At 58.1% G+C, this 20,191-nt stretch overlaps 1 protein-coding gene across 1 annotated transcript in view; it reads left to right on the top strand.

Moving 5' to 3' along the window:
- Window positions 1-10,004, top strand: part of ITPKB (inositol-trisphosphate 3-kinase B) — an 82,583-nt gene extending 72,579 nt beyond the window's left edge. Inside the window, exons 4-7 of the mRNA XM_029934895.1 lie at window positions 2,815-3,019; window positions 4,261-4,362; window positions 5,037-5,108; window positions 6,882-10,004. Coding sequence (XP_029790755.1) covers window positions 2,815-3,019; window positions 4,261-4,362; window positions 5,037-5,108; window positions 6,882-7,097 — 595 coding nt within the window. The 3' untranslated portion in view covers window positions 7,098-10,004. The remainder of the gene's footprint in view (window positions 1-2,814; window positions 3,020-4,260; window positions 4,363-5,036; window positions 5,109-6,881) is intronic.
- The last annotated feature ends 10,187 nt before the right edge of the window (window positions 10,005-20,191 follow it).

The following is a 20,191-nucleotide window of genomic DNA, read 5'->3' on the forward strand; positions in this document are numbered from 1 at the left end:
TGGCAGGGCAGGCTTGGGGCCTGTGGGGACCACCGGGACCCCCCCCCACCCCGGTCGGATCGATTTTCTCACAGAGGGGACAGGCCCCAGCTTCGCCCCTCATGGCCTCCTTTTCCGGAGCCAGTCACAGTGCAGCTGGACTCTTCTGGGCGGGCGAGATTGCTCGGGCAGCAAGGTGGTGGCCTCACCAGGAGATAAGCCTAAGCTTGGAGAGGACTCCGGAGGGAAGGAGACTGGAAGCTTGGCCTGGAGGGGACAGGGTGATGGGCAGAGCCAAGGGGGCAGGAGATCGGGTCACCCACACGCTGCTCTGGGCCCTGCTCTGGCTTCGTGGCTTTCCTCCCTCTCGAACTTGAACTTGGACTGTTGAGTCCAGAGGAGTCACCAGGGTCCCTCTCTGCTGCGGCTAGGGCTTGTGAAGGCCTCCCAGGCTGTTGGCCACGTGGTGTCAGGGTGCCGTGCACCCCTCCGGGTAGGCCTCCCAGACTGCTCTCTGGGAAGACCGGGCTCCAGGGAACTGCTCAGGGCTGGGGCCTGGGTTTGCTTTGGATGGTTTTTATTTCTTACATGAGGAGAAAGAAGCGGGAATGAGTATGTGTGTATGAGGGCCCGACAGCCACCTTCCCTTCCCTCCTCACTCCTGGGACTGTGTCTTCAAGTCAGACCCTGCCGGCACTGTTCCTGGGTGGGCAGCAAGGCCCCCAGGCACAGACCAGGGATGAGGAAGTACAGGCCCCACTATTAGCTCTTGTGCTGTCCTTGACCTCCCTCCCATCCTCCCTCCCTCCCTCCTTCCCTCCCTCCCTTCGCGCCTCCCTCCCTCCAGGGCCCTCACCACTCCAGCCCACAGGGAGGAAACAGAATGTCCCTCCAGCCACCACTGTTTCTGTCCCGGAAGGCCCTCCCTGGGTGCACCAGGATGGGCCCTCCCAAGGGAAGACACATATATTCTGATTAGCATTTACACCGACCGTGGCCCAAAAAAGTACACCCTGCGGGAAGAACGTGTGTAAAGTCCGTCCCCAGAGGCTGCCCTATGAAGCTGTCTGTTCCCTGGGAGGCTTCTGGGGACAGGCTGCCTCCCTGCCTCTGCCCACTGCACCCCAGAGTGTCTGGTGAGGCTGGGACAGCACTAGTCCCGTTGTGAGCAGGGCCCCGAGGCGGAGGCTGCGGGGTGAGGGGAGGGGTAGGTCTCCCCAGAACTGGTGCTGCCCTGGCTTCTCCACTCTGCCTCATAGTGCGACGGACGGACCCTCCCTTGCTCCTCTCTGCCACCTGGAGACATGGGTTCTGCATGGCCCAGTCTGAGCAGGGGCCATCGAATGCAGAGGTTCAGGGCACACAGCAGAGCCCAGGTCTGTACCAGGCAGGCTGCAGACCAGCCCCCGAGTGGGCTTCGTGGGGCCCCACGTCCATGCTTCGATCCAGAATCCTTAACCGCAGAACCTCTCTTGAGACCCGAGGCCCATGACCATGCCCAATGCTTGCCAGAGGGAGGAGGCTGGAGCTCAGGGCCACCACCATCACCGAGTCCCAGGCATGGGGGAAGCACTCAAGTTGGCCTCAGCCATGGGCGTGGGCAGCTCAGGAAAGGGTGACACAGCCACCTGTGGTGTCCTAAACCAGGGGGATTGGGGACCCCGGTTGCACGTGGATGTATGCACATGTTGTCCCAGGGAGTTTTCTTAGATTCGACCCTGAAAACCTGTGTGTTGTGTCATGAGTCCTCCTGACGTCGGGTCGGGGGCTGTGCAGTGGAGAGGCCAGGACCACCTGCAGCTCTGGTGGTCTGGGCGAGCCGTGGGTGCCCGCGGGCTTGCTGCCACCCCACCCTTCGTCCCCAGCATCCCCTCACCTCCCACAGAGGCCTCTGCTCCCTGCTGTGGGACAGAGATGTCACCCTCTTCCTGGGGCAGCGGGGGCCCGCTGGGCCAGCAGAGGGGAGCTCAGGCCCCGATGTGGGGCTGCTGACCAGGTCCACTGCCGCAGGGCGAGCCACCCCGCCCAGACTGACTGCAGGGCCCTTTCTGGAGGAAGCCCCAGGCCCACTTCCTGTTTAAGCAGCTACTAAAAGCTCTTTGCAGAAGTGCAGCTGCCCCCTCCTCCCCGCCGGCCCCCACAGTGTGCTCGGAGCATTTGGGGGGGCCCACGTGGCATGACACACAGAGGCCAGCACGACACGATTCCACACAAAAGTCTTCTGCCCCTCGGCTTCTGCCTTAAAGCTCCTCCCATCCCTGACCTGGGTCTGCAGGCCCATTAGTGTGTGTGCAGGTGAGGGTGTGCGTGGGTGTGCAGGAGTGTGGGTGTGTGCACATGTGCAGGAATGTGCATGTGTGTGGGGGGGGTGCATGTGGCGGGGGTTTACGCGGGTACAGCCAAGGGCTCACAGGAGGCTCTAAATGACCAGGCCCACATTCAGGCCCCAGGATTTCTTGTTTTCTTACATTTGACATGGTGGTTTCTGAAAACCTGGCCTCTGAAGGCGGCGTGAACTGACGTGGAGTCGTTCTGCATCCTAAGCAGCAGGTGTGAGGGGAGGACTGGGTCCTGTGACTTCCGTCCCAGGAAGGGCCAGGGCAGCAGGGGAACCCGGGTCCGGGGGAAGGGGAGGTCTGACTCGGGAGCAGGGGTGCATCTGCAGTGTGTGAGGCAGGGGTGACTCCCCACTTCGGTTTGGCGATCTGGGTGAGGGAGGCATCGGGGATGGCCAGGGGTCCCCCATCAGGAACCGGCTGCAGCCCGGGCAGAACGTGCCTGTGCGTCCCCGGTGAGCGCACCCTGACCCTTGTCACGGCCCCCTTCCCCACCCAGGACCTACCTGGAGGAGGAGCTCATCAAGGCCCGCAAGAAGCCCAGCCTCCGGAAGGACATGTACCAGAAGATGATCGAGGTGGACCCAGACGCCCCGACAGAGGAGGAGAAGGCCCAACGGGCTGTGACCAAGCCTCGGTACATGCAGTGGAGAGAGACCATCAGCTCCACCGCCACGCTCGGCTTCAGGATTGAGGGCATCAAGGTGAGGCCTGTCGGTGCCTGGGGAGGGAAGGGACGGTGCGGGGGTTGCTCCCATAACCACCCCAGGGATGATGGTGGCATCAGGGCCTTCTGAGGCCACGAGCCTCCTTCCTCACAAGCCCAGGGCATCTGGGGAAATCGACCTGTGCTTCAGGCAGCGCCAGGGCCCTGGAGCAGGGTGGCTTCTGGCCGGCCCCGCGGGTCAGCCGTCTCCCAAGGGCTCCCCACTTAGCACCAACTGCAAGCCCACGTAGGAGGCAGCATGCCGTGTGCCACTGCGGGCAGCCTGCTCACTCTGACCCTGAAGACTTGGGACAGGCAGTGGGGGGTGGGGAGCGGGGGCACTTCCCCGCCGGGACCCTCTCTCTGCCGAGGCAGCCAGACCAAACACCCCTTCTCTGCTTCCCAAGTGTCCCTGGTCAGGGGGTATTGAGGTCACCCAGGCCCCCGGCAACCCCCCTGCCCCCGGCCCTGGATCTGATGAGCAGGTGCAGGCTCTCCCTTCACCCCTGTGAGTGGGCGGGAGGTGCCAGCCGGCCGTGCAGATAGATGTCCCTGCGGCCTTCTCAGGTCTTCCATCCTCTGCTTGCTCCAGGCCCTCCCTGACGGGCTCTAGCGTCTGGCAATCCCGCCCCGCCCCTCCCCTTTGCTTTCTCACTCTCTGTCTTTGACTAAGCACAGATCTCCTCCTGGGGGGAGCTAAGTTCCACGTGCTTCCCAGGAACAGCCTGGCACAGACCCAGGACCAGGCTGAGATGATGCGTTGTCTCTTATATCAGGCAGGCCAGAGAGCAGAGATGGGCGGGCAGGTTTACACCTTGGCTTCCAGAACCTAGGATAAAAGATCTTAAATGACAAAGGGAGCCTTGTTGGACGTGGGGTGCGGAGCACCTCTCTTTTGTCTGGCGAGGGAGGGCATCCCTGGATGGCGGGGACCCATGGGCACTCACTCACAGGGCCACGCCCTTGGTGAAGCTGAGCCAGGCCCATCTCCTCTAGCCCCAGCTGCCCGCAGCCCCCTCGTCGGATCCTGGCCACCACTCGTCCATGCCTTCCCTGACTGTCTTCCTCCGCCTGGGACACTGATGCCACCCTCCCTGTTCTCAGTCAGGGCTTAGGACAGGCTCTCTCTGGGTGCCGCCTGACTAATCACCCTGAGCTGCTGGCTTTCTTGGATTGCTGGGCGGGCAGGTGGGTGGGCACCGTCGTGCCTGACCCCTCTGGGGCGGCTGTCGTTCTCAGAAAGAAGACGGCTCTGTGAATCGAGACTTCAAGAAGACCAAAACGAAGGAGCAGGTCACCGAGGCCTTCAGAGAATTCACTAAAGGAAACCGCAACATCCTGGTGAGTGAGGGCGCCCCCCGCTCCCCGGAAGGGGCCTGTGCCCTTCAGACATTCTAGTCCAGGCCTGGACTGCACCGGGCCATGCTACCCTGCGGGAAACACTGGCCCCCGACTTTGGCGTGCAAGGTGAAGAGGGAGGTGACTTGGCTGCTGGCCTCTTTGGAGGCCAGATCCTCTTTGGAGGATAGATGGGGACCCTCAGTGGGGTCATCCTCTCCCTGGCCGCCGGCCTCCCAGCACCAAGGACGGGTCCCTCGCGCAAGAGGGTCCATCGGTGGATTTCTGTAGCCTCACTAGAGAATGGTGTGTTCATCAGTCCGAAGCCAGCCCTTTGGGGGCGGCGGGTGGGGGCTCTTGTCGTGGCTTTCCAGGTGAGGAGCTGAGAGGTCAAGGACACAGGAAGGGGCAGAACCAGACCTCCCATGCAGATCCCTGCCCTGGTTGGGGAGCTCCGAGGGGCCGCCCTCCAGCGCCTGTGCTCTTGAAGGAGCCTGAATGCACAAAGCCTTGTCTGGGGCCTCGGCCTTTTTGTGTCCAGATGAGAACATTGAGCTAAATGACCAGGATGTGCATTCCTTCCCGCTCTGACACTGAGAGATCCCAGTGGGCCACACAGGGCTTAAAGGCCACCTTGCCCCCAAGTGCTTTAAACTCTGCCCGTTTTCTATTCCCAGATCGCCTACCGGGACCGGCTGAAGGACATTCGGGCCACCCTAGAAGTTTCTCCCTTCTTCAGATGCCACGAGGTACATACCAGGCTTCTGTCCTCCTGGGCAGAGAGCCACACTATGTGGTCAGCTGGGACCCTCGGGCCTGCCCACCTCCCACGCCGGCAGACCTGCCTGTTCGGGAAGACAGAGGGGCATTTTGAAGACCATGCAGCCAGAGGCAGGCGCCCTCCCCCAACTCCCCATCAGGTCCCTCCTACCCTCAGGGGGCGTACCTTAACGCACCTACACCAGGCTCCCTGGCCTGACCGGAAGGGACTGTCCTGCCTGGGGGCTGTGGCCCTCAGTCTAGGAGTTCAGAGCTACAGGAGCTGTTAGAGCAGTGACTCCCCCCTCACCTCCCTGCAGGCCTGAAGCTCTTTCCAGAGAGCAGCCCTTCTCAGGGTCTTGTATGGAAGGAGCCTCAGCCTCAGCCCTGCCCACCGAGAAGGCTGGGGGCCCAGCAGGAGGGACAGGAGACAGGCGGTCCCGGGACTCTGGGCAGAGGAGCTTCTGAAGGGAGGTGGGCCAGGCCCTGCGAAGCCTCATAACATCTTTGTGCATGTGACATGGCTGGCCCTTCCTCCAGGCAGCCAGCCCAGCTTGCTCTTGGATTATATCCTCGACTTGCCCTTTACACTTGTCCCACCATATGAGGCAGCTTGGACCACAGGACCGCCCATGACGAAGACTGGGGTGCCTGGAGAGCAGACCAGGTGGTCTCGGCCCTGAGCCACTGCACCCAGGCTTCTCAGGACATCCCTTCCTCCCCTCCACCTCCGTGAGGCCCCGGATGTGCAGGGCCTCTATTCTCAGCTTGATGAAAGGGCTTTGTGCAGCCTGTTGGAGCCTCCCTTCCCCCCTGCCTCCTTGCTCCAGAGGATGGGGCTTGTGGGCCTGACCCTGCAGGCCAAGGCCTGAAGGGCTGGAGTCCTCGAACCCCAGGACCTGCCCCGCTGGGCAGAAGGACCCCATCACCGCCGTCAGCGCCCCTGCCTTGCCTTACACCTTTGTCCTCTCTTCTGCACCTTTGCTGCTATTTCTGAAAAATTGTTTCGCGCTCTCCTTTCCCGAGTCTCATTCAGAAGCTTCGGGTCTAGAAAGAGGCCAGGTTAGCTGGGGCTTCCAGTATTTTCCATCTGGGGAGAGGGAGCCCCTGTGGGGGTTCCGCATTTCCAAGGGGTAATTTCCAGAGACTTCCCGTCACCTGCCCGGGCCCCTAAGAGCTTAGAAGGACCCTACACCTTCCCTCCATAACCCCCTTTCTCCTCTGGCCCCACACAGTGACTCGGGGGAGAGTTTGTGGGATGTATTCATATCTGGGAAAGCGCCTTACCCCCATGCAGTCACTCTGTCCTGGCCCAGAGCGGGGAGGGCTCCCTGGGGGCCAGGCAGAGTCAAGGACCGAGCCAGAGGCCCCTGCCCCCCCCCCCCACTGGGATGTCTGCCCAGGGTCATGCTGATGGAATGAGGCTGGTCTGGACCTCACTGCCACCCCCACCCCCAGGGTACCATGTGCACATTTAGGGAGGCCCTTTCCCTTACCCCACGGTGCGGTGCGGTGTCCTGGACACAAGTGGGGGGAGGGGGCAGGCCCAGAAGTTTAGCCGTGGCCTGAAATAGAAGGAAGTGTGCCGCTGGAGCTGGGGGCCAGGGGTCTGCTTCCCAGTACCTTCCCTGCCACCAGCCACACCGAAGACTCTTGCTGCCCTGGTGGTCAATGACCTCTGCCCTTCGAGCGACCACCCCGGGTGGGCTCCGGGCCTGGGGGACCCCTGGCAGTCCCCTCCTCAGCTGCCCATTCCCCCTCAGGTCATCGGCAGCTCGCTCCTCTTCATCCATGACCAGAAGGAGCAGGCCAAGGTGTGGATGATCGACTTCGGGAAAACCACACCACTGCCCGAGGGCCAGACGCTGCAGCATGACGTCCCCTGGCAGGAGGGGAACCGGGAGGATGGCTACCTCTCGGGCCTGAACAACCTCATCGACATCCTGACGGAGATGTGCCAGAGCACCCCGCTGGCCTGAGGGCCCCGCCCGCCTCACCGCCACCCCCCTACCCACACCCACCCTGTCCCCTGCTTCCTTTCTCCTTCTGAATTTGCCCCTGGCGGCTACCTGGGTGCAGGCCGCAGGACTGAACCTCCCGAACTGCACTACGAGACACTTTGTTAAGGGATGAGGTGGAGTCTTGTGAGGAGAGGAAAGGTTTTCTGGTTCTTTCCCTCATGACGGGCTTGGAGCTTCTCTTTATAAACAGGATCTACAAACGGAAGAGAAATGCCCGGGGCCAGCTCGGCCGCCTGGAGGGGAGGGGGCCAGGCTCAGGTGGCAGTGAGGTCCCTAACCCTGGAGCCGGCCCCAGCCTTCCAGCAGGGGCCTGCTGCCCCCTGGTGGCTGTTTTCATTAGGGTGGCCGCCAGGCTCAGCCCGAATCAGCCCCACCCCCTAGCCTAGGGGCTGGGGCCCAGACGGTGTTTTGGCAGGTGCTTCTCCTAGTTGGGGCAAAAACCACTGGCAAATGCATGTTGGCCACGAGTAAAGCACTCCCCACCTAGCAACCCAGGGGCTCCCGCAGATGCATGGTGGCCTGCTAATGTGGGGACCCCACCCGTCTGGTCAAGCTGGGGGCCAGACCGTGGAGCCAGGAGAATGCTAGAGTCAGCTGACTGTTTGATCTGACCTAGACCTTCCCAGGAGGGGGCGGGCAGGAGCCCTGCTCGTCCTTGATTATCACCCAAGAATTCAGAAGGGTGCCCTACAAACCTGACCTTCCAGGGAGGTTGCCCAACCCCCAGAACCCTTTGTGCCTCCGGCTCCCAGCCTGGCTGCGACCAGGTCAGTGTCATGGGGTGGGGCGGCCCAGGGCACAGCCAGCCCCCAGAGGAAGATGAGGAATCTGAGAGCACACCCCCCTTCCATCCCTTTACCCCCCCTCCATATCCAGGGTGCACCCCTGGGCTTCTTTTATGAAGTCACGTCCGCAGCAGGCTTAGGGCAGCACTGGGCAGGGAGAGGCAGCATTCTGTCTTCACCGGCCTCACTTTTGCCCCGTGAAGTAACTTCTTACAGCCAAAGGGCTTAGACCCACATTCCTTGGATGTGGTGTGGGCGGCTCCTAGGATAGGTAGTGGGCGGCAGGCTTGGAGACGGGGTGCTCCCAGAAGCCCTTCCTGGGGTCTCCAAGTTGTTGAACCAATCAAGCCATATCTTAATTTTAAAGCCAGTTAAGTCTATATTGTGGAGAAGAATGAAATCAGCATGACATTTTAAAAACAAGCCTTGGCTCTGTGGCCCTTTGGAGCTGTTAGACGCGCAAGAATGCCCAGAGCTGAGCTGTGACGGGGTGGGCGGCACCAGGGCCAGTCACTGCGGGTGGACAGCTGATTCCAGGACGTGGTGGAGATACGGGTACCCAGGAGCATGAGCCCAGAGGGGCCAATCCAAGAGGCAGGGCCTTCCAGGGTTCCCCCGCCTCTATCACCCCAGGGACTCGGAGGACCTTTGACCTCACCACGTGACACCAGCATTTCCCCTTCCGCGCTGGGTGAGTGACAGTTGGTGGGGGCAGAGGGTAGGACCCATGAGGACATCTAAGTACAGATTTTAGAAAAGGAAACCATTTTGAAACTTCCTGGTTCATGTTCCAGAACAGTGGTGAGCTTGTGTGTGGGGCTTGCTCAAGGTCCCACCCCCTCCTGGCTGAGCGCGAGAGAGCTTGTGACAGCATGTGACCCTGTAAAGGTGGGAGCACCAAAGCCAGCTCTGGATGGCCAGAGATGGAGTCACTTGTGGCACAGAAGGGACCCAGCGGGCTGTGCATCCACAGTCCACGGGGAGGGGACAGAGGGGACATCGCTAATTCGGACATCCGGGCTCCACCACTGTGGGCTGACCACAGGTGGCCCTCGCTGATCTATGAAGAAAGTTGGCTAAAGCAAAGGAATGCTCTGAACAAAGAAGTGCACGGGGCCAGCTTGACCTACTAAGAGAACAAATTTTCCAAGCACTTTAAATAGGCACCAAGTGTTTGCAAACAAATGTACTAAAAGGCAAAATGATGTATTTATTAGAGGAGGCCCATGGCGCCTCTTACTGACCATACATCAGGTTACATTCTGTCCGTGAAGGTGGTATAAAGGAGCATTTTTTTTATGGTTATTCTCTTCCTTAGGGATGAGGGGGGGTATTTACTCGATAGCGCTCCTCTCCGCACCTACACTGTCAACTTCCCCCGTCCTGGAGGGATAGATGGATCCCAGGTGGAATTTCCCAGAAGCCTTCAGAGGGACTCCTCGGGTGCTGGCGGTGCAGGTGCCGGGACGGTGGGACACACCACATGCACCTGCACACAAGTGAGCGAGCGGGCAGCCTTCCCGCCCGGTCCTGGCTGGGCCCCAGGGCCCCTCGTGTTCAACGTGCTTAGCGTTCAAGGAGAAGCTTCTTGACTTCTTGCCTGCAGACTTGCCTTTCGCGTCCCGTAAGACGTTTTTAAGTTATATTTATTTTTTCCGGTTTTTTAATTGCACAAAACACTAAGATTGGGAGGCTGGATTCTGTTCGCCCTTTAAAGTTGTGCCTTCTTTCTGGATTCCCTTTCCCGCTTGGCGGAAAGAGCCTGCATACAGCACCGCCCAGCCCGCGGACCCTTTCCTCTGGGAGCTGTAGCTAGCTTTGGGGTTTCTCCTGCACCCAGCCCACACCCCAGTGTGTATATAACCCAGGCCCCGGGCTTGGGAAGAGGTGGGGTGTCGGTACTCTGCCAGTGCCTTTCTTCCAGAGGATAGGGCTCCCCTTCTCTCTGTACCCCTTTTGCCATGACACCTTGGAGAAACTGAACTGTTACAGACACCCCCCCCCCCCACGCCCTGCACAGTGCCTGTCAGACAGATCGCAATGCTCTGTATTTTCCTGAATAAAGGCCCTGGAGACCACCGTCTGCAGTGTGGTCCTTCTGCCTTGGGACAGGCGGGTCCTGGTGCTCTTCAGAACTGGGGGATTGCACTGGGGCTTTGAGAGTCCCCAGGAGTGGGGTCAGACTGGATACCATTTTGATCTGTGAAGGATTTAAGACACTCTTCAAAACTAGGCTTTGAAGGGCTCCTGGGGGAGCTCCCATCAGTGAAGCATCTGACCAGCGGCTCAGGTCATGATCTCTCAGTTCATGAGTTCAGGCCCCCTAGGGCCTCCTTCAGATTCTGTACCTCTCTCTCTCTCAAAAATAAATAAACATTAAAAAATTAAAACAACAACCAAGCCTTTCAACTTTCTCCACAAAACGTTTACATAGCAGTTCAGGGTATAGAATGGCCTCGAAGTGCCTGTTCCGCCCTCCCCCCTCCCCCCCACCATCTGGGGCAGCGCCGTGAGGTCATCACCCATCACATATGAAACCCAGCTCTGTGCAAGGTCAGGTGCTGGCCACTCACCCATTTATCCCAGGTGCTTCCACAAATAAGGCTCTGTGGGGTCCATTTTACAGATGGGCAAGTTGAGGCTTGGATCAAAGAACGCGACCTGGGAACTAAACGGGGAATGGAGATCGGGAAAGCAGGCATTGAACCCAGTTTCAGACCCAGTGCTGCCTTCCTCCTCCCTGGGGAGCATCTTCGGGTGGAGAGCCTGGTCCTGTCCTTGCCCTGGGTCCCCCGCTGGGAGCACGGGGCTGCTCCCTGGCTTCGCCCCTGCTCACCCTGCTTCCAGCGGCCAGGGCTGCACCATCTCACAGAACAGTAGGAAATCAGCTTCCCTTCAGGCTGCTTCTTGGAGATTCTGAACACAAGAAACTCCAGCTAAATGTGGGCTCCAGTGTCGCCCCCTGGGAAAGGCGTGTGGGCCCTGGATGAGCGAGCCTCTCCTGGGCACCGTCCCCTGGCAACCCTGTTCGCAGCCACCTATGAGGTTTGGGAGTAGGATTTAGGCTCTGTCTGCTCCACTGGGATGTCACCTCGAAGGTGGCGGCTTGACCCTGTTAACTGCGGTTTCTTCACCCCCTAGCAGCACCAGGCACGTGACAGGTGCTTAGCGGACATTTGCTGATAGATCCCTAAGTGCCCTTGGTGACCACGGCCATTGGGTGCACGGACGCTTCTCCTTAGGGGAATTACTCACAGGTGGCGTGGGCTCCCTGGCCCGTAGGTCCTGCGCCCCCTGAGGCCGTCCCTCCTCCAATCACAACCCTTTCCTCTGCTGCAGTGGCTGCAAAGCCTCAAATATTTACCATCTGTCCCTTTACAGAAAAGTCCTCCAATCCCTGCCTCGGAGGAACAGGGGCCACCGAGGAAGAGTTACTACCTGCCAGGTGCCATGCAGGTGGTTTGTGACTAACTAGGACAATCCTTATAAAACTGGGATGAGCTCCGTTAATCCCATTTTGTAATGAGAACACAGAGGCACAGAGCGGGTGAGTGGCTTATTTAAGATCATACAACTGGTAAGCAACTCAGACCCAGGCTTTGAACCGCAGCTCCAGCTTTTTCCATGATGCTGCTTGACCGATTTTGCCTTCCTGGCCACAGGGTTTGCCCAGGATTTGGGGGACGGCCTGGGGCCAAGCCATGAGTCCCAGTTTGGGGGACTCTAAAGCTGATGAGGCGCTGGAGATGTTGACCCCATGCACAGCACTCTCCTGGGGGCGTGGGCTGGGCTGAAAATTCCCATCTGCCCAGGTGGGGGAGCTGGGCTGGGTGGGCACCCCAGGTCAGCCGGGGGTGGGCAGGCACCGTGTTCTAGGTCCACGTGACCCTGTAGGTAAACGCCTTCCTTCCCCCCAGAGACCGGGCACACAGACACTCAGAGTCACTGTCACCCCCCCCCATAGACTGCAAAGCCTGATTTACTTGCCTCGTCACCGACCAACTCACACGCCCTTCCAGAGAGAGACGGAAAATGCATCTTCGTTCTCACAAACACCAAGGCATGGCATGCATGTCACCTTTCTTTTCACAGTGACAGCTGTGGTTGTTCGTGCCCAGAGCACAGACACGCTGAGCAGTGCGCTGGGAGGGCAGTGAGGCCAGAGCTTTCACACCTCCTGTGAGCGCTGGCCGTCATTTGGGAGCTTTTTTTTTTAAACAAGAAAAGAGGGGTGCCTAGGTGGCTCAGTCGGTTAAACCTCTGACTTTGGCTCAGGTCATGATCTCATGGTCGTGGGTTCGAGCCCTGTGTTGGGCTCTGAGCTGTCAGCCCAGAGCCTGCTTCTGATTCTGTGTCTTCCTGTCTCTCTGCTCCTCCCCCTCTCATGCTCTGTCTCTCTCTGTCTCAAAAATAAATAAAACATTTAAAAAAAAAAAAGAAAAGAAACTCATCCAATATAATACTCACAGCAAAATATAAGAACGGGAAGCTTTTCCCCCAGCAAAAATTTGTTTTCTCATGGTTCCAGGGGCTAGACGTCCAAGATCAAGGTCCTGTGGCAGGTTGGTTTCTGGGGAGAGCCCCTTCTGGGGGCTGACCTCACGTGGTGCTCACACAGGGCCACCGCCTGCCTGAGTGGGGTTAGCCGCTGGGCCCCCACTTAGCCTTGTCGCGTCTTTGCTGTCTCTGCTCCAAATCCAGTCGCAAGAAGGGTTGGGGCTCCGAGGTGTAAGTTTGGGGGGACACACAAGCTAGTCCCCAGCCCTCTTGCTAACTCACATCACGGGCTGTTTCCCGCTCTGCCTTTCATCCTGCACCTTCCAAACTTGTGAATGAGTTGGGGCGGTTTGGGGGTGCGTAGAGGGTGGGGAGAGAGCCTCGCAAAGTCTTGTCAGTTTCGATGTGGCAATGCGAACTGGGTTCTTTTAAAAATAGTTCCTACAAATCATGGGCTGATGGCGTCTCACTGGGACAATCTGCTGGCGACACGGCAGCCCTGTTTTACTTACAGGGAAAAGAAGCGCCCGGTTTTAGTCATGCTTTCGGAGCACTAAGTGCTGGAGTGAATCAAGACCCCGCCCACGGTGCCCGCATGGGAGGCCGCCCTCTTCTGGCCGGGCCTGGGCACGACAGGCGCCCTGAAGTGCTCTGGGACAAGATCCCTTCCTCTCCTGGCTTCTCCCAGCCTAGCTGCATTTTTTTAAGTTTACTTACTTATTTACTTACTTACTTGTTTAGAGAGAGCATGGTGGGGGTGGGGGGGGCAGACAAGGGGAGAGAGAGAATCCCAAGAAGGTTCCGTGCTGTCAGTGCAGAGCCCTAGGCGAGGCTCAATCTTACAAACTGTGAGATCCTGACCTGAGCCGGAATCAAGTCCGATGCTGAGGCGCCTGGGTGACTCAGTCTGTTGCGCATCCGACTTCAGCTCAGGTCATGATCTCACGTTCGTGGGTTTGAACCCCACGATGTGCTCTGTGCTGACAGCTCAGAGCCTGGAGCTGGCTTTGGATTCCATATGTCCCTCTCAGCACCTCCCCTGCTCACACTCCTGTCTCTCAAAAAGTGAATAAATGTTTAAAAAAATTTTTTTAAAGAATTGGATGCTCCAGGCGCCCTAGCTTGAGACATTTCCATCCTGATGGGTCGTAAGGTCCGTGGCAGCCTTCCATTCGGGTCGGTGGCCAGCACCACCTAACCCTTGCAAGGACCAGCGGGGGGCAGGCATGTCGGAAAGATCATCTGTGCTGTGTAGGTGAGGAAATGTGAGGGCAGCTCACTCCGCAGACAGGAGGAACCCAGGGGCAAGGTGGGCGTGCGGGGGTGGGCAGGTAAGCAGGCAAGTGTGGTGCACCCTGATCCATGAGGACTCAGAGCAGGCACCTGACCCAGGAGAGCGACAAGGTCGCTTGAGGGGGCTCTGCAGCAGAGGGGCTACCTAAGGTCAGTTTATCCAGAATTCTCCAGAGGGTCTGCTGGAGGGGAAACACATGCAAAGACACTGAGGCTCTGGATCAGGCTGGGGCTGCGGTCGCTCCAGGGGGGCAATGGGGGGGCTCCTTGTGGGACCAGGTGGGGATGGGACTGGCAAGCTGGGCACCCCTACCCAGAGGCTGTGACTGTGCAAGGGGGGTGGTGGTTCAGGGGATCCTGGGGTGCCCCACTGAGCAGCTGTGGGCTGGCGCGGGGCAGGGGTGCAGTGCACGCTAGGTTCCACCCAGCCCTAGTTAGATGTGCGGGGGCGGGAGACATCCCCATGGGGACATGGCCTGGAGTCCCCCAGCGTGTCCCCAGGGAGTCCCCTGGAGCCCTGAGTGGGGTGCCGCTCCCAGGATCCCACTGCTGACAAGAGCCGAGGTCAGAATGGTGCAGGCAGTTTCTGTTTTCTCTCCTGACAGTTTCCTGTTTATTCAGCACGTTCTGCATCAGCACAGTTTTGGGATCCGGATCCGTCCACGTGTGAGGAAGGAACAGCTCCCCGGCCACTCCAGCGTCCCCTCCTGTCCCCTCCAAAGTCCCGCTTGGGCGCTGTCTCAGGCCCCCTCCTCATTTTCAGCATCTTCTGGATGCTGAAACAGCCAGGCCTGTGGCAGCCGGGAGCCCCCCTACCCAAGCCTGAGTCCCCTTCCTGCTTCTCCCCGCATGTCCCCACCCTGCCTCCAGCCTGGTGGCTGCGAGGGGCCCGCTGCCAGTCCTCCACCTGCAGCACGGTGCAGGCTGTGCGGGTACCCCAGCCCCTTGTGTCCGGAGGCCGATGCGGGTGCCCAGCACCACATACTCTGTCCCTGTGTCCAGATTCCAGCGAGGCTGCCAGTGACCATCCAAGGACACAGCCGTGGTGACCTGGCTCTACCTAATCCCACTGCTTCAGCTGCAGCGCTGGCCCTCCACGCTGCACCCCTCCACACATACCCCTCCACACATGCCCCTCCACACACACATGCGCACACTGACAATATACCATGTGCACTGGGATTCTTCCATCAGAACAGGGTATGTCTGGAATCCAGGTTACACAAGTGATGTTCAAAAGGGCCAGAGGGGGGGTGCCTGGGTGGCTCAGTCCATTGAGCGTCAGACTTCAGCTCAGGTCATGATCTCACGGTTTGTGGGTTCGAGCCCCGCGTCGGGCTCTGTGCTGACAGCTGAGAGCCTGGAGCCTGTCTTCAGATTCTGTGTCTCCCTCCCTCTCTGCCCCTCCCCAGCTCACACTCACGTGTGCTCTCTCTCTCTGTCAAAAATAAATAAAAACTTAAACAAAACAAAACAAAAACAAAAGGGCCAGAAGTGTTTACTGTGCATAAGATGAGGGAGGTGGAGACAAGAAGGGCTGGCTGTCTCCTGGGGGACGGAGAGTGCTAACCCCACTCCCACCTTCTCCTCAGTCTTTGGTTCTGGAGAGATCCACAGGGACTGACAGGTGGACATTACTGGAAAGCAGGGGGCGGCTTGGCCAACAGGTTTCTAGCAGGCCTTCATATCCCACAGAGGAATGAGGTGGTGAGGCCTGAGGGATCACATGGGAGCTTCCAGACCCTCACCTGGGAGACAGTGGAGGGAGTCACAGAGAAGATGGAAGGGTGGGCGCCATGGCCTGAGGTTTCATGGTTCCTCACGAGAGCCACCCGCCGTTTAGGAAGTCATTTTCAGTCAATGAACACACTTTTTTTTCCAAAAGTTTTAAATGATTTTTATTTATTTATTTATTTTTGATTTTTTTAAATGTTTTATTTATTTTTGATACAGAGAGAGACAGAGCATGAGAGGGGGAGAGGCAGAGAGAGAAGGAGACACAGAACCGGAAGCAGGCTCCAGGCTCTGAGCTAGCTGTCAGCACAGAGCCTGACGCGGGGCTCGAACCCACGAACGTGAGATCTGACCTGAGCTGAAGTCGGAGGCTTAACTGACTGAGCCACCCAGGCGCCCCTGATTTTTATTTATTTTTGAGAGAGAGAGAGAGACAGAGCATAAGCAGGGAAGGGGCAGAGAGAGGAAGACACAGAACCTGAGGCAGCTCCAGGCTCCGAGCCATCAGCACAGAGCCAGATACGGGGCTTGAACTCATGAACCATGAGATCACTACCTGAGCTGAAGTCAGACTCTTAACTGACTGAGCCACCCAGGTGCCCTTCTTTTATTTTTGTTAAGTTTATTTATTTATTTTGAGAGAGAGCGTGCAGGGGACAGGCAGAGAGAGAATCCCAAACAGGCTCCTCACTAGCAGCACAGAACTTGACGTGTGGCTCGAACCCTCAAACCGTGAGATCATGACCAGAACCAAAATCAGGAGTCGGATGCTTAACCAACTGAACCACCCAGTCACCCCTGCTTTTATTTTAACCACTTTTTTTGGTATTTTCCAAAAAGGTATTTTTAACATTCATTTGAGAGAGAGAGAGGATCCCAAGCAGGCTCCGTGCTGTCAGCGCAGAGCCCGACACGGGGCTCGAACTCACGAACCGTGAGATCATGACCTAAGCCAAGGTCAAGAGCGGGTCCTGGTACACACAGCTCTACCCATCTCTTCAAGGTGTAGCTGGGGTACAGCCCGGACCCCAAATGACCCGGGGCCCCAGGACCTGGCTCTGCCACGTGAAGCTGACCCCGGGCATGAAATGCCTTCCCCCAGAGGCCGGCAGACTCCCAGGTTGCACGGCTCCTCTCTGCGGCCTGGCCATGCATCTCTCCAAGCCCTCACTCTCTTTCTGCCTGGTTGGCTCCTCTCGGATAGGAACGCCACCCCCTGTGCCCGTAGGCCTGTTGGCTCACACATACTTGCATGGCTAAGCAACCGACATTTCAGATGGGCCAGAAGCCAACGGAAACAAACCCTGTTTCTGTGCTGGGTACAGAGGACTCTGCAGAAAACATGTCCCATTATAGGTAGAAGGTGGCAGGTGCGCTTCCTTAGTAGCAACTTACCAGTCCAATCCCACCTTTCCTGCGCCACGAAGTTTGCCTGGAACAGGGAGGGCCCGGGTGGCTCGACAGAAAGAAAAGCATTATAGGACCTGGTGCGACTTGGGGGAAGGTGTTTCTGAGAAACCCGGTTCCTTCGGTCAAGAGACTTGGGCCATGGGCCTTGCTTTGTGATCCATCCAGTGGTCATCGGGGTGGGGGTGGGGGGAATGAAAGCCTGTGAGACATAAGTGCCAAATGCTTGGCAGGTCACCTGTGGCACGCATGCGGCGGAAACTTTCTTGAGCTGTCCATGAAGCAGGATGGAAAAAGCACAAAGGGAGGGAGGGAGGCGGGAAAAAATGGGAGGACTGTGGCTCGTGGTGGGAGGGGCACGTCTAGCACTAGCCTTGGGGAGGCAGGGATGGGACCCCCTCCTTGGTTTTTCTGTGTGCTGGGGTCCTGTCCAGCTTCGTCTCCATGAGGCAGGAACCTGGGCCAGAGAGGCTTACAAACTAGAGCCTCAGAGGTGCCTGGGGGGCTCCGTGGTCTGGGCGTCCAAGTTCAGCTCAAGTCATGATCTTGGGGTTTGGGATTTGTGGGTTCAAGACCCGCATCAGGCTCTGTGCTGACAGCTGAGAACCTGGAGCCTAATTTGGATTCTGTGTCTCCTTTTCTCTCTGGCCCTCCCCTGCTTGCACTCTGTCTCTCTCCATCTCTCAAAAAATAAATAAATGTTAAAAAAAATTAAAAATAAAAAACCTACAGCCTCAGGACCAAGGAGGAAAGATCCCAAGGGTCTCAGGAGAGACCCTGGATCATTGCAGGTTAGCTAAGTGAGAGAGCTGGGATGGGGTGAGTGGAGTGACTGGCAGCCTCCCCCTGCATCACATGGGTGGTGTTGGGGGAACTGAGGGGTGGAGGGCAGGGCAAGCAGGACCAGTCTTGTCTCGCTCGAAGTTCTGGAGCCTGGGAAGCCACGGAGGATTTGAATGGGGGGCAGGGAAGAGGGTGCATTACTCTCAGGGAGAAAGTTCAGGTGCAGACTGGGGGGCCCCCTGTGCTGGGAGGGCAGGATGCTCAAAGCACCTGAATCCTTTGTGATGAACTCCATCCATCTCCTCCTCCTCAGCCTCTTCAAAGGATTCTGGGCATCAAGTTTCCTCAGAAGCCAGCAACAGAGGTGAGTCCTCCAGCCCCTGCCTTCCAGGCACCCCTCCTGGCCTGGGACCTCCGGGCGTGTGGACGTTGTCTGAGTGTTTGCGAAGTGCTCACTTCCTTCACCAGTGACATTCCCAGTTTTAAAAGTTTCTTTGCTTTCTAGAGGTGTGTGTGTGTGTGTGTGTGTGTGTGTGTGTGTATGTGTGTGTGTTTTAAATGTGGCTATTTGGGGTGAAAACAAAACTATGCACGGCTCTGACCTGAAAGGCAGCCACAGGCCCCTCTTTATCTGATAAGTCATCTCAGAGCCCGATCCCTTCTGGGGGCCCGAACACAGTCAGTGGGAAGAGGAGGCTCCCCATCCAGGGGCTGTTCAGGTCACCTGTCTCTTACGAGGACAAAGGCCTCAGGAGCAGCCTCGTCTTGAAGAGATCAGAGTGTCCAAGCCTCCCTGGGCCCAGGAAACCCCGCTGCCCTGAGCCATGAAAGCGGACCAACCCCATTCACATGAGCAGCCATTGTCCTGTCCCCTCTTTTTCTCGGTAACTCCTGGTTCATGTCACTCTGTGAGAAGGTCTCCGCCACCTGGCTGGCCAAACCCAGTCCCCAAACCCAACCTCGGCCCTTCCCAGGTCCTGGCCCTGTGTGTCCCTTCCTGTGACAGGTCTCTCCCAGAGCCTGGGAGCTTCCTGGTGTGTGTCTCAGGTCATCGTCAGCCTCAGACCCGGAGGCCTGGGTTTGACAGTGATCCGAGCCAACCCGAGGCACATTTCTGGGGCCCTGGTGGATCACCCCACTTGAGCCTGGAGTCTTGTGGACTGGCTGGACTTTGAATCGGATTCAGTCGTGGCCATAAACATTCAAGGGCACTGCAGCCAGCAGACACGTGGACCAGCAGGGTAGTCCCCAGGGCCCTGGGCAAACTCATGGCAATGGGAAGAGGTGGGGCCCATCGGCTGGGGCGGCAACAGCTGGAGACGTGCCCTCCACGGCCCAGGCGCTGCCCATGACTCCACAGATGCGGCATTCTAGAAGCTGCCTCCTCCTCATGCACCTGACTCACGGCGGGAAGAACAGCGAGGGGCGCTTACCTCCCAGGGCAGCTCTGTCGCTGAGCCGTTAAGAGTCAGCTCAGAGATCGCATCTTGTTAGACTGGGTCTGCCCGTCAGGGGCTTTCCGAATCCTGATTTGTTCATCTACTTGCTCCTCTTCCTCCACAGATTCAATAAGCTACCCAGGCCTTGACCCCGGTGGTAAAGAAAATGCCCGCTGGGCCATGGACTTTCTCCCAGGTAGGTCAGTTCAGCCAGCCTCTCATCACGGCTGAACAGCTTGTTCGTTAGAAGGGCCTCCAACCGCTTCCGAACAGGCCCCCAAACGTGCACATCACACCTTTCCCCCATCAGCCGCCTATAGTCCCGAAGGGATGAATTTTGTCTGTACCTTACTCCTGGCAAACCCGGGGCAGAGTGGGGGAGTTGATGCCCAGGTTGGTGGGCAAATTCCCAGTTGCAAAGCAGTCAGATCACCAAAGATCCTCCCCCCAGGAGAAGGGGGGACGGGAAGCAAAGTCCTGCCGTCGGAAGGACAGACAGCCTTCGTGCTTCGAGAACAGCACCAGTGGATGCAGCAGAGAGCACACGGGAGGTGCTGGGGACCTAGTCCAGGTCTGTACAGCCAGAAAAACGAGAGCACGCAGGGTGGAGAAGCCACCAGAAAGGTCACATAGAATGTTTATTACATAGAAAAGAGGGAAAGGAAGAAAAGGTTTCTAAAGTATTTCCAGGATTTAAAAAAACACGGATTCGGAATGCCAAAGAATTGCCATGCTTTGTGTATTTATAATAGGAATATATAAATATGTACACAGAGCTATGTACACAGATTTCTGTCGTCATGCACGCAATCTTCCATTTCATCTACAGCAATGGCATTTGGGCTATGACTTCACAAGCTGGTGGGGCACTGGGGCAGTCGGGACCCCGCTCGTCGGCTTGAGGGGTGCAGGGCCCTGGGCAGCGGTGGCAGAACTGCTGGGGGCTCTGTCCTGAGGACATAGGGAAGGCAAAGTGCAGGCCTGGGCCCCAGGGTGCAAGTCTGGAAGCTTCCCTAGGTCCCCAACCTGAGACTTTCTTCCTCTGGTGGAAACGAGGAAGGTCCCCGTCCACGGAATGGGCTGGAAAACCCCTTGGCAGGCTGGGAGCCCAAGG

Source organism: Suricata suricatta, chromosome 3, assembly GCF_006229205.1.
Source record: "Suricata suricatta isolate VVHF042 chromosome 3, meerkat_22Aug2017_6uvM2_HiC, whole genome shotgun sequence".
Taxonomy (NCBI): domain Eukaryota; kingdom Metazoa; phylum Chordata; class Mammalia; order Carnivora; family Herpestidae; genus Suricata; species Suricata suricatta.